Source organism: Crinia signifera, chromosome 7 (assembly GCF_055691185.1).
Source record: "Crinia signifera chromosome 7, ASM5569118v1, whole genome shotgun sequence".
NCBI classification, from domain to species: domain Eukaryota; kingdom Metazoa; phylum Chordata; class Amphibia; order Anura; family Myobatrachidae; genus Crinia; species Crinia signifera.
The window spans coordinates 2,904,280-2,931,878 of record NC_139223.1 but is presented as its reverse complement, the minus strand read 5'-3'; the positions used below and the strand labels follow the sequence as shown (position 1 = coordinate 2,931,878).

The window sequence follows — 27,599 nt, the reverse complement described above, 5'->3', positions numbered from 1 at the left end:
ACCCCCCTCCCCTGAGGAGACCCTGGGAGCCCCCCATTGCACCCGTCCCGTTCCCCTGAGTATTTACCGGGAGTCCCCGTACCCCGATTGCCCTCTCACCTCCGCCGGTAACATGACGTCACGTTTCCTCGGCGCTCTGCGTTGACGTCACGGAAGCGCGGTGCAGCCTGGGAGGCTGACGTCGGCAGAGGCCCCGCCCCGCACGCATGGCACGCCAGTGACGCAGGCTACGTACGGTGCACGCGCCGTCCCGAGTGTCGCAGCGATCAGTCCCCGCGCCAGGCCTTGAGACCGGAACCGGAACCCGCCGCCCGGGACTCCCGCACAGGTAATGATGCCCGCTCGGGGTTCTGTGTATGCGGCTGGCGGGAGCGGAGTGCTCGGTGCTGGCACTACCCCGGCCTAGTCCCTGACCCGACCCCGGGATCCGCCGCCTGGTACTGGGCTGCCTACCGGCGCTGTACCGACTGTTGCCTCGTGTCCCAACCGGTACCTGCCGCCCCGGGGCCTCCTGGGTACAATACGACCCCGGGGGTATAGGGGGTCAGGGTGGCCCATATGTCAGGGGGGTATAGGGGGCAGGGTGGCCCATATGTCAGGGGGGTATAGGGGGCAGGTTGGCCCATATGTCAGGGGGGTATAGGGGGCAGGGTGACACAAGGGGTATAGGAGGTCAAGGTGGCCCATATGTCAGGGGGTATAGGGGGCAGGGTGACACAAGGGGTATAGGAGGTCAAGGTGGCCCATATGTCAGGGGGTATAGGGGGCAGGGTGGCACAAGGGGTATAGGGGGTTCAGGGTGGCCCATATGTCAGGGGGGTATACGGGGCAGGGTGGCCCATATGTCAGGGGGGGGCAGAGTGGCACAAGGGGTATAGGGGGCCAGGGTGGCCCATATCTCAGGGGGGTATAGGGGGCAGGGTGGCACAAGGGGTATAGGGGGCCAGGGTGGCCCATATGTCAGGGGGGTATTGGGGGGCAGGGTGGCCCTGCGGTATGGGTGGTTGTGGGGTAAGGATGGATAGGAGATCAGGGTGGCTTTGGCGTAAGGGTTGAGGTGAGGTCAAGGTGGCCCTGGGGGTAAGCTTGGAGGGGAGGTCAGGATGGCCTGGGGTAAAGGTGGATGGGAGGTCAGGGTGGCCCTGGGGTAAAGGTGGATGGGAGGTCTGGGTGGCCCTGGGGTAAAGGTGGATGGGAGGTCTGGGTGGCCCTGGGGTAAAGGTGGATGGGAGTTCTGGGTGGCCCTGGGGTAAAGGTGGATGGGAGGTCTGGGTGGCCCTGGGGTAAAGGTGGATGGGAGGTCTGGGTGGCCCTGGGGTAAAGGTGGATGGGAGGTCTGGGTGGCCCTGGGGTAAAGGTGGATGGGAGGTCTGGGTGGCCCTGGGGTAAAGGTGGATGGGAGGTCTGGGTGGCCCTGGGGTAAAGGTGGATGGGAGGTCTGGGTGGCCCTGGGGTAAAGGTGGATGGGAGGTCTGGGTGGCCCTGGGGTAAAGGTGGATGGGAGGTCTGGGTGGCCCTGGGGTAAAGGTGGATGGGAGGTCTGGGTGGCCCTGGGGTAAAGGTGGATGGGAGGTCTGGGTGGCCCTGGGGTAAAGGTGGATGGGAGGTCTGGGTGGCCCTGGGGTAAAGGTGGAGGGGAGGTCGGGGGTATGTGTCAGACAGTGGCAGACAGATCTGGTCCTCTGGAACTAGCAGTTGTTACATTTTCCTGGTCACAAGGGAAGTAATTAATTAGCTCCCATGGATCTGTGTGGTAAGCCCCAGATACTCCACAACAGGCGGTAAGCCCCAGACACTCCACAACAGGCCTTACCACCCATATCGTTAACAATGACTGGAGTTGGCTACCCCTGATCTAGGTCTATAAGCCGTGTGCTCTGAGCCATGTCTCCTTTTGTCCTCTACAGGCCGTGACGTCAGTACAATGTACAATGGAATTGGGCTACCGACCCCGCGAGGCAGTGGCACAAATGGGTATGTCCAGCGGAACCTGTCATCGGTGAGACATAAGAAGGACCGGACGGATTATAAGTCTGAGGAAGAGCTGAAGAAACTGGAGAATCTCCTGGTGAAGAAGCCCAATCAGGAGATCTTGGACCATGAAAGAAAAAGGAAGGTGGAGCTGAAATGCCTGGAGCTGGAAGAGATGATGGAGGAGCAGGGGTAATATGCCACACCTGGGCTTTCTGTGCCACGCTCCCTGTCCGTATCTGCTGACGCTCTCTCTATCTTCCAGGTACAGCGAGGCTGAGATTCAGGAGAAGGTGGCCACCTTTAGGCTCATGCTGCAAGAGAAGGATCTGACTGCCATCAAAGAAGGGGAGAAGCTGAAAGCCAAGTAGGTGCTCCTTCACCCCACCTGTCCTTCCCTTACCAGCCCCTTGCCGGGTCAGCCCCTTTCTTACCCCTCACCTTTCCAGCCTTTCAGAGACTCACCAGCTGGCAGAGGCCAATGAGAAGAAGAACGAGCGTCTGCGTGCTGCGTTTGGCATCAGCGACAGTTATGTGGATGGAAGCAGCTTCGACCCCAACCGCAGAGCAACCGCCAAGCAGCAGGAGCAGCAGAAGTCCTACAGGTGGGTGGGCTGAGCGGTGCTTTATGGCCTCACTGTGATCATGGAGTACTGTGTCTCTCCTCGCAACATGTAATGCGTCTCCATATCCAGCAGTCATGTGACCTGAGCTGCGCAGGTGGGGTGTCTGTAGTGCTACAAGATAAAGAGGGCATCAGATGTCCCTGTTTAGTGCGAGACAGGCTAAGTACTTAGTACACTGTAGGGAACTTGAGGTATGTCCACACTGGGTGATATAATGAGCCAGATCCCGTATTTTGGCACTTCTGAGCGACATTTATTATTATATTCCCCTGTATGTGTGTCTCCAATGACGATCGATGCGTGGTCCCACGTACAGACGAGGGAGCGGATCCTTAATGAGGGACATGCTGCGTAATGCTCCGCAGCCTATTCCCTGCCGGCATCAGGAACTGTGCTGCTGACTCCCACCGCAATCGGCTGGTGTATACGGGCCGTATGAGGCCAAATGAAGGAGTAAATAGGCAAATCACACGTCTGATAAAATGTCTGGCGCAGGTCATTTGTATCTGCTACATTACGCTAAAGGCCCAGCTCACTTTCACCGGCTCCTGCATCGTGGCTGGTCGCCGCTCTTCTGCTGGTATTACCAGCGAATGAATGATGGGGTGGACGGCTTTCCATAACCATCCATTTGTATATGTACTGAGCGATTTTCCCCATTATCGCTCTGCTTACATGTTGGGCCCAGTGTGTATGCACCTTAACTCGAAGTACCAAGTACATGACATATGTATAGCTTTCTCCCACAATAGGTGTGTGGAGATATGTCTGTATCACCGCGTTAATGTAAGGGATTAACACGCAGTGGACCCATCTCAGTCGCAGAGTAGTGACAGCCTCAGAATTACTCACATTTGCAGTCACTTCTGTACTTTGGGATTTGTGTAGGGACCTGCGGGTGTGTAGTGATCTGCGATAGTCACAGACTTGCACAGGGCATTTTCTGTCTGGACGGTGGAGGTTTTCTCCTCAGTCATCTTCAGCTTCACAGCTGCGATCCATGTTGAATTAGGTACATTTATAGAAGGATGAGCGCTAATTTGTGGTTAGGTAGGTTTGAGAATGTGACAATAAGATTATTAAAGTGGTGACTGGAGATGGTAATGGACCATCTACCTGGGTTTATGGTATAGGGAGCAGCTGTATTAATAAAGAGAATATAATGGGAAGTATTTGAAGTAAAACCACAGTGAAGAAAAAGAATGAAATGGAGCTGGAAAACAATGAATATAGAAAGAAAAAATAGAAGTAGGAATGTAAAAAAAAATTATATACATATTATTTTTTTACATTCCGCAAGCAACCAGTGAAATGAAACTGGGTAATAAACTGCCGGATTTTGTACCCACCAGGCAGATTGAGCAGAAATCTTTAGCCCGCCTTACAGGACGAGTGTGGTAACTGGTAAGCTGGTCCGTACTGCGTAAGGCCCAACCATAAATATAACGGGCCGTGTTGAGCGCTACAGTGACGTCTGCTGTTACCATAAAGCTGCTGGACCTGGCCTCTTCCAGTCAGGGCCTCTGCTGTAGCTTTAGGACTCTCCCCTGTATTGGCGATATATAACCACTCCTGCTGCACAGTCCTCCAGTTATTGGGGGGCTGCACTCGCTCTGTCTATGACCTTATGAGCCGCATGTAGTGTATGACACTGCGCAGTAACCGCCATATCACCACGCAGTAACTATCTTCTCTGTGTGCTTCGCAGTATGGTCGCCGGCTCTGACACGTCGCGCTCTCCTTCTCCTACGCCATCCAAGCACAAGAAAAAGAAGAAGAAAAAAGATGGAGGCCGGTGAGTGCAGTATATTTGGGTGCACCGAGCAGTCATGGGGTTACTGCGTACATTTATGTTGTTGGCTTATCTGCTTACCTGTGCAAGGCCGACTGTCCTGGACATATTTGTAGCCTATGTACTTGTGAGACGGATGTATCATGCATGCACCAGTTACTTCTGCTCTGATGTATAGGTGGATGCTGAGTTGGAGCGGGTGACAGCAGTACAGGATGATTATAGCAATGCCTGGGTCCTCACTGACTGGCACTGCCATAGGGTGCTTGGTCAAAGTCTGCCCTGTTGGAACTACCAGGTCACCTGCAAGTGTGCTGTCACTAAAGTGTTAAGCCACACTCGCTCCCACTACAGGGATTTGCTGAGTGTGGTGTGGAAGAACCTAACGATTGGGACCCCACCATGACAGGCCAGCCTAACTAGTAGTCTTCTGGCTGCAAATCCCCACTGTCATGTAGAGATGTGAGGTCAGTCACTTAGCTATAGTAATCATACTCACTGCTTGGTACATGTGTCCTAGAAGCCGCAGTGACCCCACATACAGAGAAATAAATGGGAGAATGGCGCCTCCTGGTTACATAGAGCTGTGAGGTCAGTCGCTCCGCTCTAGTAATCATACTCACTGCTTGGTACATGTGTCCTAGAAGCCGCAGTGACCCCACATACAGAGAAATAAATGGGAGAATGGCACCTCCTGGTTACATAGAGCTGTGAGGTCAGTCGCTCTGCTCTAGTAATCATACTCACTGCTTGGTACATGTGTCCTAGAAGCCGCAGTGACCCCACATACAGAGAAATAAATGGGAGAATGACGCCTCCTGGTTACATAGAGCTGTGAGGTCAGTCGCTCCTCTCTAGTAATCATACTCACTGCTTGGTACATGTGTCCTAGAAGCCGCAGTGACCACACATACAGAGAAATAAATGGGAGAGTGGCGCCGCCTGGTTACATAGAGCTGTGAGGTCAGTCGCTCCGCTCTAGTAATCATACTCACTGCTTGGTACATGTGTCCTAGAAGCCGCAGTGACCCCACATACAGAGAAATAAATGGGAGAATGGCGCCTCCTGGTTACATAGAGCTGTGAGGTCAGTCGCTCCGCTCTAGTAATCATACTCACTGCTTGGTACATGTGTCCTAGAAGCCGCAGTGACCCCACATACAGAGAAATAAATGGGAGAATGGCACCTCCTGGTTACATAGAGCTGTGAGGTCAGTCGCTCCGCTCTAGTAATCATACTCACTGCTTGGTACATGTGTCCTAGAAGCCGCAGTGACCCCACATACAGAGAAATAAATGGGAGAATGGCACCTCCTGGTTACATAGAGCTGTGAGGTCAGTCGCTCCGCTCTAGTAATCATACTCACTGCTTGGTACATGTGTCCTAGAAGCCGCAGTGACCCCACATACAGAGAAATAAATGGGAGAATGGCACCTCCTGGTTACATAGAGCTGTGAGGTCAGTCGCTCCGCTCTAGTAATCATACTCACTGCTTGGTACATGTGTCCTAGAAGCCGCAGTGACCCCACATACAGAGAAATAAATGGGAGAATGGCACCTCCTGGTTACATAGAGCTGTGAGGTCAGTCGCTCTGCTCTAGTAATCATACTCACTGCTTGGTACATGTGTCCTAGAAGCCGCAGTGACCCCACATACAGAGAAATAAATGGGAGAATGGCACCTCCTGGTTACATAGAGCTGTGAGGTCAGTTGCTCCGCTCCTAGTAATCATACTCACTGCTTGGTACATGTGTCCTAGAAGCCGCAGTGACCACACATACAGAGAAATAAATGGGAGAATGGCGCCTCCTGGTTACATAGAGCTGTGAGGTCAGTTGCTCCGCTCCTAGTAATCATACTCACTGCTTGGTACATGTGTCCTAGAAGCCGCAGTGAACCTGCATGTAGAGAAATAAATGGTAGAATGGTGCCTCCTGGTTACATAGAGCTGTGAGGTCAGTCGCTCCGCTCTAGTAATCATACTCACTGCTTGGTACATGTGTCCTAGAAGCCGCAGTGAACCTGCATGTAGAGAAATAAATGGTAGAATGGTGCCTCCTGGTTACATAGAGCTGTGAGGTCAGTTGCTCCGCTCCTAGTAATCATACTCACTGCTTGGTACATGTGTCCTAGAAGCCGCAGTGACCCTGCATGTAGAGAAATAAATGGGAGAATGGCGCCTCCTGGTTACATAGAGCTGTGAGGTCAGTCGCTCCGCTCTAGTAATCATACTCACTGCTTGGTACATGTGTCCTAGAAGCCGCAGTGACCCCACATACAGAGAAATAAATGGTAGAATGGTGCCTCCTGGTTACATAGAGCTGTGAGGTCAGTCGCTCCGCTCTAGTAATCATACTCACTGCTTGGTACATGTGTCCTAGAAGCCGCAGTGACCCTGCATGTAGAGAAATGGGAGAATGGCGCCTCCTGGTTACATAGAGCTGTGAGGTCAGTCGCTCCGCTCTAGTAATCATACTTACTGCTTGGTACATGTGTCCTAGAAGCCGCAGTGACCCCGCATACAGAGAAATAAATGGGAGAATGGCGCCTCCTGGTTATGTAGAGATGTGAGGTCAGTCGCTCCACTCTAGTAATCATACTTAGTGCTTGGTACATGTGTCCTAGAAGCCGCAGTGACCCCACATACAGAGAAATAAATGGGAGAATGGCGCCTCCTGGTTACATAGAGCTGTGAGGTCAGTCGCTCTGCTCTAGTAATCATACTCACTGCTTGGTACATGTGTCCTAGAAGCCGCAGTGACCCCACATACAGAGAAATAAATGGGAGAATGGCACCTCCTGGTTACATAGAGCTGTGAGGTCAGTCGCTCCGCTCTAGTAATCATACTCACTGCTTGGTACATGTGTCCTAGAAGCCGCAGTGACCCCACATACAGAGAAATAAATGGGAGAATGGCGCCTCCTGGTTACATAGAGCTGTGAGGTCAGTCGCTCTGCTCTAGTAATCATACTCACTGCTTGGTACATGTGTCCTAGAAGCCGCAGTGACCCCACATACAGAGAAATAAATGGGAGAATGGCACCTCCTGGTTACATAGAGCTGTGAGGTCAGTCGCTCCGCTCTAGTAATCATACTCACTGCTTGGTACATGTGTCCTAGAAGCCGCAGTGACCCCACATACAGAGAAATAAATGGGAGAATGGCGCCTCCTGGTTACATAGAGCTGTGAGGTCAGTCGCTCCGCTCTAGTAATCATACTCACTGCTTGGTACATGTGTCCTAGAAGCCGCAGTGACCCCACATACAGAGAAATAAATGGGAGAATGGCACCTCCTGGTTACATAGAGCTGTGAGGTCAGTCGCTCTGCTCTAGTAATCATACTCACTGCTTGGTACATGTGTCCTAGAAGCCGCAGTGACCCCACATACAGAGAAATAAATGGGAGAATGGCACCTCCTGGTTACATAGAGCTGTGAGGTCAGTCGCTCCGCTCTAGTAATCATACTCACTGCTTGGTACATGTGTCCTAGAAGCCGCAGTGACCCTGCATGTAGAGAAATGGGAGAATGGCGCCTCCTGGTTACATAGAGCTGTGAGGTCAGTCGCTCCGCTCTAGTAATCATACTTAGTGCTTGGTACATGTGTCCTAGAAGCCGCAGTGACCCCGCATACAGAGAAATAAATGGGAGAATGGCGCCTCCTGGTTATGTAGAGATGTGAGGTCAGTCGCTCCGCTCTAGTAATCATACTCACTGCTTGGTACATGTGTCCTAGAAGCCGCAGTGACCCCACATACAGAGAAATAAATGGGAGAATGGCGCCACCTGGTTACATAGAGCTGTGAGGTCAGTCGCTCCGCTCTAGTAATCATACTTAGTGCTTGGTACATGTGTCCTAGAAGCCGCAGTGACCCCACATACAGAGAAATAAATGGGAGAACACCATCTCCTGGTTACATAGAGCTGTAAGGTCAGTCGCTCCGCTCTAGTAATCATACTCACTGCTTGGTACATGTGGGAGTTGCTGGATTACTGAGGACTCCTTACATACCGTATATACTCGAATATAAGTCGACCCGAGTATAAGCCGAGGCACCCAATTTAACCCCAAAAAACTGGGAAAACTTATTGACTCGAGTATAAGCCTAGGAGCCAAAGGAGAGGGGGAGAGGATTGATGGGGAGAGGATTAGGTGGAGCGGAGGAAAGTGGTAAAGATGCCAGAGCCAATAGTAGTACACACCAACAGCAAAATAGATAGCAGCACAGATAACGGTCGGAGGCTGGCCGCGTTGGAGCCGGAGGTCTACCAACACAGCAGAACCTACCACATGAGACATCACGACACAGCCCACTGACTGAGAGCAGCCAGCAGCTGCAATCTGATGTCTGCACACAACAATGTGTGTGCTTCCAGGCCACTCAGTCTGCCCACCCCACCCTCCCCTCCTGGTGGAACAATGCTGGCATCTGTGGTTCCCCTTATACCCCATTCTGTGGGACCTGCGCTGCTGTGGAGTACCTGAAGTGTGCTGGGGCCTGTGGTGCTGCAGCGCCATGTGAGACGCCGTCCCTCCCGCAATCGTCCTGGTCTGTTATCCTTCTCTCCCGGCGGCTGCAGGTGGTCAGGACCGCGACTTCCTCCTTGTGCTGCTGTGTGACTCGGAGCTGGACCGTGCGCTCCTGGACGCGGCTGCTGGGCTGCGCCGAAGGACTGGTCCGTCTGAGTGGCAGCCTGCGCACATGCCGGGTCCCACCTTTGGCAGCTCCGTCCTCCCGTCTCCCCCACAGTGTGACCCTCACTCGAATATAAGCCGAGGAGGGCTTTCTCAGCACAAAAAAATGTGCCGAAAAACTCGGCTTATATTCGAGTATATACGGTAGTAAACTTAGTGCTGTAATGGTCGGATGGTCAGTATGTAGTGCCAGCAGGTACCTGGCATGTGTATAATGTAGCGGTATGTAGAGCCAGCAGTACCTGGCATGTGTATAATGTATCCAGCGTATGTAGTGCCAGCGGTACCTGGCAGGGATAATGTATCAGTATGTAGTGCTAGCAGGTACCTGGCATGTGTATAATGTAGCGGTATGTAGTGCCAGCAGGTACCTGGCATGTGTATAATGTAGCGGTATGTAGTGCCAGCAGTACCTGGCATGTGTATAATGTAGCAGTATGTAGTGCCAGCAGTACCTGGCATGTGTATAATGATCGGTATGTAGTGTTCAGTCTAGCACCCTCTTGTAGTTCATTTTCCCTGCCTGGGGTGTCACTGTCTGCTGTGGTGTCTATATCATATTGGAGTCTGTATCGCAGTACAGACCAGATTACACTAGAAGCTCCACAGCAGACAGCGGAACTGCACGGGTATTGAAAGGTGCAGGGTACTGGAAAGAACACTACGTATGTACATATATGTATAGTAGACGCATCTGGAAGTGTATACGTGTTTTGAAGACTTTCTGCATTGTTTACAAATACACCTGCTGTATTAGGGCACCATTGGGGGGGGGGGGTGACCTGTACATGGGCACGGCCCCGGGGTTACCTGCTGTATTAGGGCACCACGGGGGAGGACTGGCGGTGACCTGTACATGGGCACGGCCCCGGGGTTACCTGCTGTATTAGGGCACCAGGGGGGGGGCTGGCGGTGACCTGTATATGGGCACGGCCCCGGGGTTACCTGCTGTATTAGGGCACCACGGGGGAGGACTGGCGGTGACCTGTACATGGGCACGGCCCCGGGGTTACCTGCTGTATTAGGGCACCAGGGGGGGGGCTGGCGGTGACCTGTATATGGGCACGGCCCCGGGGTTACCTGCTGTATTAGGGCACCACGGGGGAGGACTGGCGGTGACCTGTACATGGGCACGGTCCCGGGGTTACCTGCTGTATTAGGGCACCACGGGGGAGGACTGGCGGTGACCTGTACATGGGCACGGTCCCGGGGTTACCTGCTGTATTAGGGCACCACGGGGGAGGACTGGCGGTGACCTGTACATGGGCACGGCCCCGGGGTTACCTGCTGTATTAGGGCACCAGGGGGGGGGCTGGCGGTGACCTGTATATGGGCACGGCCCCGGGGTTACCTGCTGTATTAGGGCACCACGGGGGAGGACTGGCGGTGACCTGTATATGGGCACGGCCCCGGGGTTACCTGCTGTATTAGGGCACCAGGGGGGTGGGGCTGGCGGTGACCTGTATATGGGCACGGCCCCGGGGTTACCTGCTGTATTAGGGCACCACGGGGGGAACTGGCGGTGACCTGCATATGAGCACGGCCCCGGGGTTACCTGCTGTATTAGGACACCACGGGGGGAACTGGCGGTGACCTGCATATGGGCACGGCCCCGGGGTTACCTGCTGTGTTATGGTAAATAGCGTGTGACCCGGGAGCGAGCAGAGCACACTAGCACCAGCAGAGAGAAGCACATTGCTGGCCGGCTGCGCCTGTTTCTGGGGTCACAGGGGAATATGCTGTTTGTCTCTCTGTCGTTGATTTGGGATGGCACAGTGCACAGATCAGCAGCTGGCGCAGACACCAGGGAACACTGTGTTTATATCTGGTTATGTGTCCCCCAGGTCTACCAGCCGCTCCTCCAGTCACCGGGAGAAAGGGTCCCGAAAACACAGGTACGCCTGCCAGCCCCATCTACTGTAGTGTGTGTGTGTGTGTGTGTGTGTCCCATCCTACAACCTGTGTGATTACTTCCTGTATATGTGCACTTCTCCCCCAACTATATACGCCGTGTGTGTCCCATCCTATAAACTGGTACACTGGCGGCACTCAGACGACTTGAAATAACAGGATACCACACAGGTTCAAGATCTTTCGACCTGATGACGAGATTAAATCTCGAAAGATCTTGAACCTGTGTGGTCTCCTGATGTACTGTACATAAGAAACATCGGAATCTGCCCATCAGCAACACGTGCTTTTTAGCGCCCGCAATGTATCATATCTGATTTCCCTTGAGCTGCCCTGGGAGTTTTTTTTACAGACTATAAATCGCATATCATTTATCACATGTAAAAAAAGGCATATTAAGTGCCCCTCCTGGGGAGACAAGTAGGACCAGTGTATCGCGCTCTGGTTGTGCGTCGCGCTCTGGTTGTGCGTCGCGCCACTTGTATAACCGCTTCATGTGTTTTCTGCCTCTTTTAGGTCTTCTTCAAACTCTAAAAAGAGGAAGCACAGGTGAGAAGGCTGATGTCACACATGATCACATACCAGTTACTTCTGAGGTTCCATTGGAACTTAATGGCCTGCTATAACGGGGGGTGTTTCCTCATGCCCAATGATTGTCCCCCTGTTGAAAATGATTTTTTTTTTTTTTTTTCATCTGTAACTTTGTTTCCAGGTCATCCAGCCCGAAAAACAAACGCAAAACTAAGGACAAGAAGGCTAAAAGGTGAGCGATTGACTGTGTATAAGTGCGGATGACCCTCAATCGGTCACATTTGTACCATCATACAACACTGCCCTTATTTGTCTCCTGCAGTGGTTCCTCTAAGGAGAGACGTGCGTCATCGTCCTCAGCCGACAGGAGCTCCGGCAGCAGGTAACGGTGCTAGCTGTCCTGTTCATGCCATTTGTATGCGTGTGGTAATCTCCCCTCACACACCTCTTATCTCGCAGGTCACGGAGCAGTCCACACAAGAGTAACGTGGAAAAGCGCAAACCCTCTGATACCACAAAGCGTACCCCAGAGAGACGTAGATCGGTCACCCCCAGCCGGGACCGCAGAGCTGACCGAGGCCGGAGTCCAGAGCAGGGACATAGAGTGGTATGTATTGCCCCTGATATCTTACAATGGGGGGAATGGTAGCATAATGCATGCATTTGGTAAGATTCCATCATTGTTCCTCTTGTCTTTATCTGGGTGGTTTTATACTGCGGTGTCCTACTGTATCCTTACACTCTCCTGGCTTTGCCTTTCAGAAGGGATCAAGAAAGGAGCCAAGTAGCAGAGACCGGTCCTCATCATTATCTCCTAAAAGGCGTAAAGAGCCGGGAGCTGATAAGGACATCAATAAGCGAGAAACCAAGAACCGAGAGAGGACTGAGAAGAGTTCACTTCCTGCTACTACCCGAGACAAGTCACCTGTCCGAGAGAAGTCACCTGCATATAGTCCGGTTCTCAGGAAGAGAGGTAAAAATGACAGTCCAAAGGAGAAGACTATGGAAGGGAGACACAGGGTTCATTCTCCTGAACAAAGGCCATCACCTGCTAGGCAGAAGCAGTCTACTAAATCATCAAGGAGGGAAAGAAGTCCATCCCAAGAGAAGGCTTCCCCAAAACAAGTACCCAAGGAGAGTTCTTCAAGGCACGGAAAATATACTGATAAGAAACTCTCTCCACCAGTCCCAAGTAAGGATGAATCAAACAGTGCACAGTCCTCTTCCTCGTCATCATCTTCTTCCTCCTCCTCTTCCTCATCCTCAGGAAGTGAAACGTCTGATCATGAGAAGGGCAGGAAAGAAATGAGCAATAGAGCAGAACAACAAAGTGGCAGTAACCTCGGAAAGTCTGCAGCACAAGCAAAACAGTCACCAGTTAGACGAGGAGACCCTGGCAGGATGTCAAGGAAAAGTGTTTCACGCAGTCCTCAGAGACCACTTAAATTACATACCCCGCCCCCTAAAAATCGTTCAATCTCTAAATCCCCACCAAGAAAAGGTCGTTCAAAATCTCCTCGTCGCAAACCAAGATCACCCTCCTTTACACCCCCAAGAAGGGCAAAATCAAAAACTCCTAGAAGCAGAGTTCGATCGCCCCAAAAATCCCCACGAAAAGCACGATCGCCCTCTCCTAGTCCCCCGCACAAAGCTAGATCAAGAACTCCCCAGCGAAGAGCAAGATCTGCATCAAGGACACCACCTCACCACTATCGTGATAAGGTAAAGTCCCCTCGTGGTGATGGCAAACGTGAGACAGCACTGCCATATGAAAAGTCTGCTTCTGACAATTTTCAGAAGAGAGGAGGGGGTCGGTCCCAGTCATATAAGACTAAAGCAAGGTCACCTTCTAGGTCTCCAGTCAGGAATAAAAGCTCAGCTGCTCCTTCGCCTCGAAGGAGGTCAAGATCACGTTCTAAGTCATCTTCTAGACAAAGAAGATCATGCACCCGATCTCCACTAAGGAGAGCAAAGTCACGTTCTCGGTCTTTAAAGCGGAGAAATACAACTCTGTCAAAGACTGAACAGAAACCGATAACATCGCGTGGTAGAAGATCGCGTTCTCGTTCTACATCAAGATACCACAAGGGCCGGTCGCCTTTTGAAGCTCAGTTGGGTTCTAGGTCACGCAGCATTAGCCCACGTTCTTATGCAAAGAACAATTCTCGTTCACAAACGCCAAGAAAGAGAGAAGCCCCACGTTCATTGTCTCCGAAGCAACAGGTGCATTCTAGAGTAACTCAGAAGAAAGCACTATCTCCTAAAGCTGTAGAGAGACCTCGGACCTACAGAAGATCTCCATCACGTTCAGTGTCTCCAGTACAAAAAAGTCTCTCTAGAAGAACAAAAGACAGACGCTCTGTTTCCAGGTCCAAATCCCCTGCAAAACGTAAGCCAACAAGGACATCCAGATCACCATCTCTCCAAAGGCATAATGCATCCAGAAAGGCAGTGAAACGGGTTGATTCTAATAGAAGATGTAGCTCTTCCCCTGAGAGCAGAGGTAGACATAAAAAGCATTCTCCAGAGACAACAAAGCCACTGGAGACTTCGGAAAATAAAGAGCTATGGAGAAACAAGGCTGCACGAGTTAGGAGCCCATCAAGGTCACCAGTCTCTCAGAACTCACACAGAAGTAGATCCCCCGAATATACAGCACCAATCCGTAGTGATGCTGATAAATCAAGAACCGTGCTTAAGGAGGCCAGTGTGTCTCCTGAGTCCAGGCCGAAGTCTGATGGTATGTCCACCCTTTCTCGTGGCAAGTCACCTGTGTCTCCTGTAAGGAATCGGTCTTTGGAACGCAAGCAAGATATGTCATCTTCAAGCAGTTCCAAAATAATTCCACATAAAAATGAATCCAGATCATCTCATGAATACAAAGGTAAAACCTCTCAAAAAGATCAATCTGATTCCTCGTCTGATCGTGAACGAATATTTCCCCCAGAAAAGGTCCAGACTTTGGGGCATGCAGCTAGACCGAGGCAAGTTGGGCATAAAAGCCGGTCTGGATCCTCCTCCAAAAGTGGAAATGAGTCTAGTTCCTCACAGAGCAAAGAGAGGTCTGGGTCTTCACCAGACTCTGATTACAGAGAGAAACAATTGCTAAAGAGAGGAAGATCAAGACAAAGTTCGGAAGAGAAAATGAAAAGATTTTCTCCACAGAAGACTGGTTCCTCATCATCTACCGAATGCAAAACAAAGCCTTCAAAGGACAGAAGTAGATCTGACTCTTCATCTAGTGACTTCAAATCCTCTAAAGTAAAGTCCAAAATTTCTGACCCTGAAACCAGTAAACACAATAAGCAAATGTTTGAATCATCTTATGGTACATCAAAGTCCATTCTATCTGGACCTAGATCATTATCAGGACAGTCTAAAGCTGGTTCAAGGTCCTCTTCAGAGAGCCAGCCCAGAAGTAGATTGCCACAAACCCGATCTAGTTCAAGGTCCTCCTCAGAACGCCAGCCCAGGAGTAGGCGACCACCGAAAAGGGACAGCTCGGGTTCCTCTACGGAATGCAAACCTAGAAGTAGGAAAGCAGAACTCAGAACTAGCTCTGGGTCATCACCAGGCAAAAGTTCTACAGTGAAAGCTTATCCGAATAGGGAGAGATCAGAATCGTCAGCAGAAAGAACCATGAAATCTAGACCACAACAAAGCAAAACTAGTTCTGATTTATCATTGATGCAACAAAATAAACACAGATCTAGCTCTCATTCCTCAATTGATTCGAAGTCTAGTTACCCAACATCTCCTGGTAACAAAGCTACTTCTAGGTCATCAGAGTGTGAACCAAGGTCATCCCAACATAGGAGTGGTTCTAGATCCGAGCAGGAGCCCGAATCTAAATTGTCACACACAAAAAGTTTTAAAGCATTAGAAATGGAACACAAAGGTGCATCCCACAGACCAAAGTCTATTTCTGGTTCATCACCAGAACCGGACTCTAAATCCAGGCAATCTCGAGAGAAATCTCTGGCATCCAAGACTTCACTATGCAAAAGGACTTCTGAGTCATCCTCTGAAAGCGATTCTGGGTCTGAGATGTCCGAGCACAAACGAAGGTCCTCTGTACAGGACAAGCACTCAAAATTGTCTGTAGATAAAGCGTCCCCTCCACACCACTCAGACTGTGAAGAGAAGTCCAAGTCACCATTGCATAATAAGGCATTTGTGCATTCTTGGCATGAAGTGAAATCTTCTTTTGATGACAATGTTAGCAGGTCAAAGACCTCTTATGTGAAGCCACTCTTGTTGCGACCTGACTCTCCTTTGGAAAAGTCACAAAAATGCGAAACTCCCCCACTTACCAGTAAAGATAAATCTTCACGTTGGGATGAAGCAAGAAGCCGTTCAAAGAGCAAGACTACTTCTGATAGTTCTGATGATGCTAAGATGTCCTCTAAACCTTTACTTTCAGGAGTCCCTAATAAAGCATCAATGGCTTTGGCCCCCGATACCAATGGCACAGGATCCTGCCTAACAGTGTCTAAGCTGCACAGGAATAGGCTGGATGATCAGCCTGACCTGGAGTTAAAGGCCTCTCCAGTTGAACCAGCTAAGGAAGCTTCGTGTAATCAAACCAAACCATCTGATCATGTGTCGGAGGATGATTCCCCACCCATAAATGCTGACTCTTCTCCAGTTCCAAAGGCTATACAGAAAAGATCAACCAAGAGAGGTAAATCAACTTCCTCGTCTTCATCATCCTCCTCTTCATCATCCTCGTCTTCGTCTTCCTCTTCAACCTCCTCTTCCTCCTCCTCCTCCTCATCTTCCTCCTCCTCCTCTTCAGAAGAGGAAGATGCAGAAAGTTCTTTACCGGTGCAGAAAGTTGCATCACCTCCCTCAAAAAGGCTACGGACAAGCCGTGATTCCGCGGCCAGTCTTTCTCCAAAGCAGGACCCTTTGGAAACTGTAAGGCCACTGGTGTCTCCTGTAAATCGGGATGTATCTGATGAAAAATATGTAGGATTATCCCATAGTGAATTAAAGCCCCTTTCCTCGATTGCTGATGCGTCCCTGAGCACTGATAAATGTCCTGGCTACTTGGCAGAAAAAGCCGCATCTAACAAGATCAATATAGGAGCTTCTCCTGAGAAGCCGGTGACTGAATTCACAGATATTGCTACATCTCCTGGAACTTACAAGGAATGTCCAACTACTATTGGTCAAATTTTAGCTAAAATTCCAATTCAAGAAATCTCTTCCTCTCCAAGAATTACCAGTCCTGTTATATACTCAGGTAGTGAAGGCAAAGCCCCTGCGAAGAGTTGCGAAGAGTCTCCAAACAACCATCCGGATGATGACTCTCCTAGACAGGCCAGCCCTGCTCTACCTGCTGCGTGTAGAAGAACAGATCCCTCTGATAGCCCAGCCACAGAAAAACTGGAGAAGACGGAGTCTGTAAGGCAGGATCATGTGCTCAAACAGAAATCGCCTCCCGATAGTCCTAAGTCCCAATCTTCTCTGAGGCGCAGTAGCTCAGATTCATCTTCTGAAGACAGCAGTTCAGACTCTTCAAGCCAGCACAGCCATTCTGAAGAAAGCACTTCTCCTCATCGCCAAAGGGTCCCAATGTCTGATCCTCCTCCAATAAGACGCATAGCATCACCAGCTAAAAGAGCAAGTTCTCCCTCGCCTAGACGTGAGCCTTTCAGGTCAGGAGCCGTACGAGAGAAAATAAGACCCAGCCGTTCTCATTCCTCATCTAGGTCACCAGTAAGGGAGAAAGAGGTCTCGCGTCCAGTAGGCAAGCAATTGCACCAACCCAGTAGACTATCTCCATCACGATCTCCTCCTAAAAAAGCATTATCCAAAACCCCACCCCGGCGCAGGACACCTCCCCGAGCCTTTAGGTCTCGTTCTCGATCCAGGACGGACAGATACACTCGTAGAAATCGCTCACGATCGCCTACAAGGCGTTCACCATCCTGGCAAGATCGTAGGAGATGGGTGAGTCGCAGATCTCCTTCCTCTCCTAGGCGAGGTCGTTCTGGGTCACGGCCACGCGCTGACCGAACATGGCGCTCTCATCGGGGCCGTTCTGGTTCCTCACCTTGGAGAGCCAGATCAAGGTCTTTATCCAGAAATGAACCGTCCCGTTATTCCCGTCGGGATAATTCCAGATCTTCCCCAAAAAGATCCCGCTCCCCACGCAGGCGTGACAGGCCTCTTGGTTACTACCAAAGGGACCGGTCCAGGTCCACATCTAGACGTAGGAGACCATGGACACCGCAGAGGAAATCCCGGTCACCTGAGAGGAGGCGGCCAAGGTCCCGTTCACCTGCGAGGTATAAGAGCAGCAAGGTGACTGCTTTTTCTAGGCACAGCCGCTCACCATCGTCTCCTGGTCCAGACAGGTCTCGAGGGCCAAGAGCACATGGAAGATCCAAGTCTCCAAGGGCAGACAAATATGACTTACATCCACAGAGTTCTCGTTCGCCAGCAAGAATATCTAGCCCACCTGCAAAACCACCTCCTTCAGCCACACTATCACTTTCCACCACTGTGCAGCCCAGCCAGCTAGAGGTCTCCCAGAAGCTGCAGTCCCCATCTCCACCACAACTGGAGAAGCATACCGACAGGCCGGCAGGAAGCCCATCCCAGGGAGATCCAGCTGCACTGGAGGAAAGGCATACTGCCAGTAAGACCGAAACTCCTGACACCAGTAGTTCATTCTCTCACACGCAGCCAGCTGTAGATGAATGTAGCCGATCTCCTCCACGGCTGCTCAGAGCCAACACAGCCCCAGGTACCCCTCCATCCTCTCGGAGCATGGAGGTCCATTCTGAACTGGACTCTAAGATGGCACACATCGGTAGCCAGAAAATCGAGGCAGAACTGTCAGCCAGCGCCATGGCAGAAAACTTAGATGGAGAGGACCTCTCGTTGTCCCCACACAATGTTTTCTCCAAACAAGGTGGACAGTCTACGGATTCGAGTGCCCCATCAAGAAAACCTCCAAAACTGACGAGTCCAACCAGGGTTCTGTCTGAGCTGGAAGCGACCCACCGAAAGGCGGCTGCACCTCCTGACAATGCTTCAAATCCTGAAAGGTGATTATGTAGTGACTACTTCCATGTACATATTAGTACGGGTGTGAACACCTGTTCTTCTAGCTTTGCCCTGCAGTCAGTGCCTCGCAGTGCGTTCTGTATACATGTGGCTGGAGGGCACTCTGGCCTTGTGACTGTATGGTGGCTGGGGACACTCTGGCATGCTGACTGTATGGTGGCTGGGGGACACTCTGGCATGCTGACTGTATGGTGGCTGGGGGACACTCTGACATGGTAACTGTATGGTGGCTGGGGGACACTCTGGCCTGGTGGCTGGGGGACACTCTGGCCTTGTGACTGTATGGTGGCTGGGGACACTATGGCATGCTGACTGTATGGTGGCTGGGGACACTGGCCTTGTGACTGTATGCTGGCTGGGGACACTCTGGCATGCTGACTGTATGGTGGCTGGGGACACTCTGGTATGCTGACTGTATGGTGGCTGGGGGACACTCTGGCATGCTTACTGTATGGTGGCTGGGGACACTGGCCTTGTGACTGTATGGTGGCTGGGGACACTCTGGCCTTGTGACTGTATGGTGGCTGGGGACACTCTGGCATGCTGACTGTATGGTGGCTGGGGACACTCTGGTATGCTGACTGTACGGTGGCTGGGGACACTCTGGTATGCTGACTGTACGGTGGCTGGGGACACTCTGGCATGCTGACTGTATGGTGGCTGGGGACACTCTGGTATGCTGACTGTACGGTGGCTGGGGACACTCTGGTATGCTGACTGTATGGTGGCTGGGGACACTCTGGCATGCTGACTGTATGGTGGCTGGGGACACTCTGGTATGCTGACTGTACGGTGGCTGGGGACACTCTGGCATGCTGACTGTATGGTGGCTGGGGGACACTCTGGCCTTATGACTGTATGGTGGCTGGGGGACACTCTGGCCTTGTGACTGTATGGTGGCTGGGGGACACTCTGGCATGCTGACTGTATGGTGGCTGGGGGCACTCTGGTATGCTGACTGTATGGTGGCTGGGGGACACTCTGGCCTTGTGACTGTATGGTGGCTGGGGGACACTCTGGCATGCTGACTGTATGGTGGCTGGGGGACACTCTGGCATGCTGACTGTATGGTGGCTGGGGACACTCTGGCCTTGTGACTGTGTGGTGGCTGGGGGACACTCTGGTATGCTGACTGTGTGGTGGCTGGGGGACACTCTGGTATGGGCACTCTAACATTGTGACGGTCTGCATTTGGGTGACTCGTCCTGCTTTCTGTCTCCCCCAGCTCACTGCTCCCTGAGCATCACAAGACAAAGGGAGAATCCCGACGTTCCCGAAGCTCAAGCTCCTCTTCATCTTCATCCTCTTCATCAAGCTCTTCTTCAGATTCAGACTCCTCCTCCTCTTCATCATCTTCCTCATCCTCCTCTTCCTCTTCTCATAAGAAAGCAGCCGCACCGAATAGGAGGAGGTGAGTGCAATGCTCTGCAGACCTCTGTATGGTGCAACCGTCCTTAATATAATTCCATTTTACTCCTCTGTGTAATACCACACAGCGATGTGACGGTTATCAGCGTATACTCAGTATTATTATACAGAGCGGTGTGACCGGAATCAGCGTATACTCGGTATTATTATACAGTGCGGTGTGACCGGTATCAGCGTATACTCAGTATTATTATACAGAGCGGTGTGACCGGAATCAGCGTATACTCGGTATTATTATACAGTGCGGTGTGACCGGAATCAGCGTATACTTGGTATTATTATACAGTGCGGTGTGACCGGTATCAGCGTATACTCGGTATTATTATACAGTGCGGTGTGACCGGTATCAGCGTATACTCAGTATTATTATACAGTGCGGTGTGACCGGTATCAGCGTGTACTCAGTATTATTATACAGAGCGGTGTGACCGGTATCAGCGTATACTCAGTATTATTATACAGAGCGGTGTGACCGGTATCAGCGTGTACTCAGTATTATTATACAGTGCAGTGTGACCGGTGTCAGCGTGTACTCAGTATTATTATACAGTGCGGTGTGACCGGTATCAGCGTATACTCAGTATTATTATACAGTGCGGTGTGACCGGTATCGGCGTATACTCAGTATTATTATACAGTGCGGTGTGACCGGTATCAGTGTATACTCAGTATTATTATACAGTGCGGTGTGACCGGTATCAGCGTGTACTCAGTATTATTATACAGTGCGGTGTGACCGGTATCAGCGTATACTCAGTATTATTATACAGTGCGGTGTGACCGGTATCGGCGTGTACTCAGTATTATTATACAGTGCGGTGTGACCGGTATCAGCATGTACTCAGTATTATTATACACTGCGGTGTGACCGGTATCGGCGTATACTCAGTATTATTATACAGAGAGGTGTGACCGGTATCAGCATATACTCAGTATTACTATACAGTACAGTGTGACCGGTATCAGCGTATACTCAGTATTATTATACAGTGCGGTGTGACCGGTATCAGCGTGTACTCAGTATTATTATACAGTGCGGTGTGACCGGTATCAGCGTGTACTCAGTATTATTATACAGTGCTGTGTGACCGGTATTAGTGTATACTCAGTATTATTATACAGTGCGGTGTGACCGGTATCAGCGTGTACTCAGTATTATTATACAGAGCGGTGTGACCGGTATCAGCGTGTACTCAGTATTATTATACAGTGCGGTGTGACCGGTATCGGCGTGTACTCAGTATTATTATACAGTGCGGTGTGACCGGTATCGGCGTATACTCAGTATTATTATACAGTGCGGTGTGACCGGTATCGGCGTGTACTCAGTATTATTATACAGAGCGGTGTGACCGGTATCGGCGTGTACTCAGTATTATTATACAGAGCGGTGTGACCGGTATCAGCGTATACTCAGTATTATTATACAGTGCGGTGTGACCGGTATCAGCGTATACTCAGTATTATTATACAGTGCGGTGTGACCGGTATCAGCGTATACTCAGTATTATTATACACAGCGGTGTGACCGGTATCAGCGTGTACTCAGTATTATTATACAGTGCGGTGTGACTGGTGTCAGTGTGTACTCAGTATTATTATACAGTGCGGTGTGACCGGTATCAGCGTATACTCAGTATTATTATACACAGCGGTGTGACTGGTGTCAGTGTATACTCAGTATTATTATACAGTGCGGTGTGACCGGTATCAGCGTATACTCAGTATTATTATACACAGCGGTGTGACCGGTATCAGGGTATACTCAGTATTATTATACACAGCGATGTGACCGGTGTCAGCGTATACTCAGTATTATTATACAGTGCGGTGTGACCGGTATCAGAGTATACTCAGTATTATTATACAGTGCGGTGTGACCGGTATCAGCGTATACTCTGTATTATTATACAGAGCGGTGTGACCGGTACACTGACCACACTCAGTGTATACTCTGTACTGTATAGAGCAGTGTGACCGCACTGTGTATACTCTGTATTGTATCGCACTCTGTGTATACTCTGTATTATATAGTGCAGCGTGACCACACTCAGTGTATACTTAGGGTACTTATGTATTATCTGGGCTCCCATGTTAAATGCACCCCATTTTTTCATACCCCTACTATCCAACTACGCATGGAGTTGATTTTATATAGTGTGGCGAGCGCAGCGAGCCACCGTGCCCGAAGCGTGGCGAGCGGACGCGGTCTCATAAGAAAAACGGGAGCCCAGATATTACATAAGTACCATACTTAGTCTTGTATAGTGCAGCGTGAGCGCACTCAGTGTATACTCTGTATTATATAGTGCAGCGTGAGCGCACTCAGTGTATACTCTGTATTATATAGTGCAGCGTGACCGCACTGTGTATACCCTGTATTGTATAGTGCAGCGTGACCGCACTCAGTGTATACTCTGTATTATATAGTGCAGCGTGACCGCACTGTGTATACCCTGTATTGTATAGTGCAGCATGACCGCACTCTGTGTACTCTGTATTATATAGTGCAGCGTGACCGCACTCAGGGTCTCATTCTAGTTCACTTTTTCTGACAAAATCCTTCTTAGCTGGACAAAACCATGTGCACTGCAGGTGGGGCAGATGTAACTTGTGCAGAGAGAATTAGATTTGGGTGGGGTTTTACTTCAAAGTGAGATCTATATTGCAGTATAAAAATGAAGCAGCCAGTATTTACCCTGCACAGAAACAAAATAACTCACCCAAATCTAATTCTCTGCACATTTTACATCTGCCCCCCTGCAGTGCACATGGTTTTGTCCAACTAAGAAGGATTTTGTCAGAAAGAGTGAACTAGAATAAGGCCCTCAGTGTATAATCTGTATTGTATAGTGCGTGTATACTCTGTATTATATAGTGCAGCGTGAGCGCACTCAGTGTATACTCTGTATTATATAGTGCAGCGTGGCCGCACTCAGTGTATACTCTGTATTATATAGTGCAGCGTGGCCGCACTCAGTGTATACTCTGTATTATATAGTGTAGCGTGGCCGCACTCAGTGTATACTCTGTATTATATAGTGCAGCGTGAGTGCACTCGGTGTATACTCTGTATTATATAGTGCGTGTATACTCTGTATTATATAGTGCGTGTATACTCTGTATTATATAGTGCAGCGTGGCCGCACTCAGTGTATACTCTGTATTATATAGTGCAGCGTGAGCGCACTCGGTGTATACTCTGTATTATATAGTGCAGCGTGAGCGCACTCGGTGTATACTCTGTATTATATAGTGCAGCGTGAGCACACTTAGTGTATACTCTGTATTATATAGTGCAGCGTGAGTGCACTCGGTGTATACTCTGTATTATATAGTGCGTGTATACTCTGTATTATATAGTGCGTGTATACTCTGTATTATATAGTGCAGCGTGGCCGCACTCAGTGTATACTCTGTATTATATAGTGCAGCGTGACCGCACTCAGTGTATACTCTGTATTATATAGTGCAGCGTGACCACACTGTGTATACCCTGTATTGTATAGTGCAGCATGACTGCACTCTGTGTACTCTGTATTATATAGTGCAGCATGACCGCACTCAGTGTATACTCTGTATTATATAGTGCAGCGTGAGCACACTCAGTGTATACTCTGTATTATATAGTGCAGCGTGAGCGCACTCATTGTATACTCTGTATTATATAGTGCAGCGTGAGCGCACTCAGTGTATACTCTGTATTATATAGTGCAGCGTGAGCGCACTCAGTGTATACTCTGTATTATATAGTGCAGCGTGACCGCACTCAGTGTATACTCTGTATTATATAGTGCAGCGAGACCGCACTCAGTGTATACTCTGTATTATATAGTGCAGTGTGACCGCACTCAGTGTATACTCTGTATTATATAGTGCAGTGTGACCTCACTGTGTATACTCTCTATTATATAGTGCAGCGTGACCGCACTCAGTGTATACTCTGTATTATATAGTGCAGCGTGACTGTACTCAGTGTATACTCTGTATTATATAGGGCAGCGTGACCGCACTCAGTGTATACTTTGTATTATATAGTGCAGCGTGACCGCACTCAGTGTATACTCTGTATTATATAGTGCAGCGTGACCGCACTCCGTTTATACTCTGTATTATATAGTGCAGTGTGACCGCACTCAGTGTATACTCTGTATTATATAGTGCAGTGTGACTGTACTCAGTGTATACTCTGTATTATATAGTGCAGCGTGACCGTACTCAGTGTATACTCTGTATTATATAGTGCAGCGTGACTGTACTCAGTGTATACTCAGCATTGTTATATAGTGCAGCGTGGCCGCACTCAGTGTATACTCAGCATTGTTATATAGTGCAGCGTGGCCGCACTCAGTGTATACTCAGCATTGTTATATAGTGCAGCGTGGCCGCACTCAGTGTATACTCAGCATTGTTATATAGTGCAGCGTGGCCGCACTCAGTGTATACTCAGCATTGTTATATAGTGCAGCGTGACCGCACTCAGTGTATACTCAGCATTGTTATATAGTGCAGCGTGGCCGCACTCAGTGTATACTCAGCATTGTTATATAGTGCAGCGTGGCCGCACTCAGTGTATACTCAGCATTGTTATATAGTGCAGCGTGACCGCACTCAGTGTATACTCAGCATTGTTATATAGTGCAGCGTGACCGCACTCAGTGTATACTCGGCATTGTTATATAGTGCAGCGTGGCCGCACTCAGTGTATACTCGGCATTGTTATATAGTGCAGCGTGGCCGCACTCAGTGTATACTCGGCATTGTTATATAGTGCAGCGTGACCGCACTCAGTGTATACTCGGCATTGTTATATAGTGCAGCGTGACCGCACTCAGTGTATACTCGGCATTGTTATATAGTGCAGCGTGGCCGCACTCAGTGTATACTCGGCATTGTTATATAGTGCAGCGTGGCCGCACTCAGTGTATACTCGGCATTGTTATATAGTGCAGCGTGGCCGCACTCAGTGTATACTCGGCATTGTTATATAGTGCAGCGTGGCCGCACTCAGTGTATACTCGGCATTGTTATATAGTGCAGCGTGGCCGCACTCAGTGTATACTCGGCATTGTTATATAGTGCAGCGTGGCCGCACTCAGTGTATACTCGGCATTGTTATATAGTGCAGCGTGGCCGCACTCAGTGTATACTCGGCATTGTTATATAGTGCAGCGTGGCCGCACTCAGTGTATACTCGGCATTGTTATATAGTGCAGCGTGACCGCACTCAGTGTATACTCGGCATTGTTATATAGTGCAGCGTGGCCGCACTCAGTGTATACTCGGCATTGTTATATAGTGCAGCGTGGCCGCACTCAGTGTATACTCGGCATTGTTATATAGTGCAGCGTGGCCGCACTCAGTGTATACTCGGCATTGTTATATAGTGCAGCGTGGCCGCACTCAGTGTATACTCGGCATTGTTATATAGTGCAGCGTGGCCGCACTCAGTGTATACTCGGCATTGTTATATAGTGCAGCGTGGCCGCACTCAGTGTATACTCGGCATTGTTATATAGTGCAGCGTGGCCGCACTCAGTGTATACTCGGCATTGTTATATAGTGCAGCGTGACCGCACTCAGTGTATACTCGGCATTGTTATATAGTGCAACGTGGCCGCACTCAGTGTATACTCGGCATTGTTATATAGTGCAACGTGGCCGCACTCAGTGTATACTCGGCATTGTTATATAGTGCAGCGTGGCCGCACTCAGTGTATACTCGGCATTGTTATATAGTGCAGCGTGACCGCACTCAGTGTATACTCGGCATTGTTATATAGTGCAGCGTGGCCGCACTCAGTGTATACTCGGCATTGTTATATAGTGCAGCGTGGCCGCACTCAGTGTATACTCGGCATTGTTATATAGTGCAGCGTGGCCGCACTCAGTGTATACTCGGCATTGTTATATAGTGCAGCGTGGCCGCACTCAGTGTATACTCGGCATTGTTATATAGTGCAGCGTGGCCGCACTCAGTGTATACTCGGCATTGTTATATAGTGCAGTGTGACCGCACTCAGTGTATACTCGGCCTACTGCGATACTGAATGTTCCCTTCACGTTTCTAGGTCCCGGAGTCCTCGGAAGCCTATTGATTCCCTGCGCGATTCCCGTTCCCTGAGTTACTCTCCGGCAGAGCGACGGCGCGCTCCATCTCCCCCGCCTCGCCAGAGGTAGGTAATCTCATGGCTAGCGCACCCCCCCCAATCTGCTGGGTACAGGACTGACCTCTGTCTGTTGCAGGGACCATGAACCTCGGAAAGGTCCCGGTTCCCCTGAGAGGAAGCGCAGGAGAGAGACTCATGGCTCCAGGTTCTCACAGCGGAGGTCCAGGTAATGGCTGCTGCATGTGCGGCTTCTGTTATCCACAAGTCAGCGACGGCTGGGGCATGTATGTCATGTCACACACAGTTCTAATGCTTTACCACCAATACCCGGGTGACACGGATCTATGCCCTGTGTAGCTTGTGCCTGACTGTGCTGTAACTGTATCGCCCTAATGATGTATGCGTAAGCAGTGAGACATGGCCCCTGTGACGCCTCAGAGGCGCCAGGCCACCATTGGACAGCCCTGTGATGCCTCAGAGGCGCCAGGCCACCATAGCTTGGCCACAGGATGTGTCTCGTCTGACCACTTTCTATAGGTGGGGCGAGCGGAGCACGGGGCCCCCTAGGTGTAATATCTCATATGGTCTCTGTGTAATGTTTTATTATGATGCCAGCTGTGACCTCTCCTTGTCATCCTCCTCTCCAGGTCTCCCTGATTGGTCGCCTCCTCGTGATTTATCTCTAACAACCACGGACTTGCACTCTTCAGGAGCCCATTACCAGTTACCTACCAAGTTCATCCATTCTCCTTGGTTCCGGGACTTTTATGGAGCGGACAGATTGTTGGGGGATTTGCCCCTCCACTTCAGTGGACAGATTTCGGGACATTTTCTGCCACCCCTGTGTGGAGCTCTCTGCTGCCCCATCTTCCACCAGTGAACTGCTGTTGGCACAATTTTGCCCCACCATGGTTGTTTTGGACAAGTGCCACCATCCCCCTTTCTCGAGGTGATGATGCCCAACATGTTCCCCCACCCCACCAACCCCCTTTTTGTTCTGCGTAGGCAATTTCGTAAGAAGTGAATTGAAACAGTGAAACTTCTGTTGTGTTTATTTTTGTTCCTTTTTCTTTTTGTAATCTGTACAGCGAGAATTCTTTCTGTCAATAAAAGGTTGTGCACAGAGGGGACCGGTGAGCCGCTGCCGGCTGCTTCTTCTCTCCGCCTCAATATGAGGATAGCCATAGAGTGAGCACAGCAGCCATGCTGGTGGCCCCCAGCCTGGCACCATGGACAGCCAGGCCCTTCCCAGTAAGACAGTGGCAGTTGCACTGACCGCGTCCTTCGGGTTCTCCCGTGGGTAACAGGGGAGGAGCGGCTTGTAGACAGTACATCCAGTTCTGCGCAATACTACGGGGGTACCCGTGCTCTGCCTCCAGGTTACCATCCTGGAATTTCCAGTACTGAGCTCCCTTAAAGAAATACGTGTCACCTGTGTGGGGGTGGAAGAG

At 50.3% G+C, this 27,599-nt stretch overlaps 3 protein-coding genes across 6 annotated transcripts in view; 1 reads left to right on the top strand and 2 right to left on the bottom strand.

The window, feature by feature from the left end:
- Window positions 1–247, bottom strand: part of THOC6 (THO complex subunit 6) — a 34,579-nt gene extending 34,332 nt beyond the window's left edge. The window contains exon 1 of one of the 2 annotated variants that reach the window (XM_083152232.1): window positions 100–247. In XM_083152232.1, coding sequence (XP_083008358.1) covers window positions 100–114 — 15 coding nt within the window. In that variant the 5' untranslated portion in view covers window positions 115–247. Of the gene's footprint in view, window positions 1–67 lie in introns of both variants that reach the window. The other variant, XM_083152233.1, reaches the window with a different exon arrangement.
- Window positions 172–27,273, top strand: LOC146019722 (uncharacterized). Of its 2 annotated transcripts, none has more exons than XM_083152228.1 (15): window positions 172–328; window positions 1,908–2,163; window positions 2,237–2,338; window positions 2,421–2,576; window positions 4,306–4,392; window positions 10,933–10,983; window positions 11,516–11,548; window positions 11,712–11,762; window positions 11,853–11,912; window positions 11,990–12,137; window positions 12,293–18,591; window positions 19,836–20,021; window positions 26,110–26,214; window positions 26,285–26,374; window positions 26,796–27,273. In XM_083152228.1, exons 2-15 carry the CDS (start codon window positions 1,925–1,927, stop codon window positions 26,803–26,805), a joined length of 7,617 nt encoding a protein of 2,538 aa, XP_083008354.1. In that variant the 5' UTR covers window positions 172–328; window positions 1,908–1,924; the 3' UTR covers window positions 26,806–27,273. The 2 variants fall into 2 exon arrangements, with proteins under 2 accessions (XP_083008354.1, XP_083008355.1); XM_083152229.1 differs by lacking the exon at window positions 172–328 and adding an exon at window positions 359–489.
- MMP25 (matrix metallopeptidase 25) overlaps window positions 27,183–27,599 on the bottom strand; it is a 55,627-nt gene continuing 55,210 nt past the window's right edge. For both annotated transcript variants that reach the window (XM_083152231.1, XM_083152230.1), the window contains exon 10: window positions 27,183–27,580. In XM_083152231.1, the coding sequence (XP_083008357.1) occupies window positions 27,315–27,580 (266 nt within the window). In that variant the 3' untranslated portion in view covers window positions 27,183–27,314. The remainder of the gene's footprint in view (window positions 27,581–27,599) is intronic.

What these genes read in the sequence shown, in the direction of transcription:
- LOC146019722 (XM_083152228.1), top strand. Translation starts at nt 1,925, where the DNA reads ATGTACAATGGAATTGGGCTACCGACCCCGCGAGGCAGTGGCACAAAT. An exon ending in GAGATGATGGAGGAGCAGGG is followed by an intron (nt 2,164 to 2,236) that starts GTAATATGCCAC and finishes TCTATCTTCCAG; the next exon opens with GTACAGCGAGGCTGAGATTC. An exon ending in AAGGACAAGAAGGCTAAAAG is followed by an intron (nt 11,763 to 11,852) that starts GTGAGCGATTGA and finishes TGTCTCCTGCAG; the next exon opens with TGGTTCCTCTAAGGAGAGAC.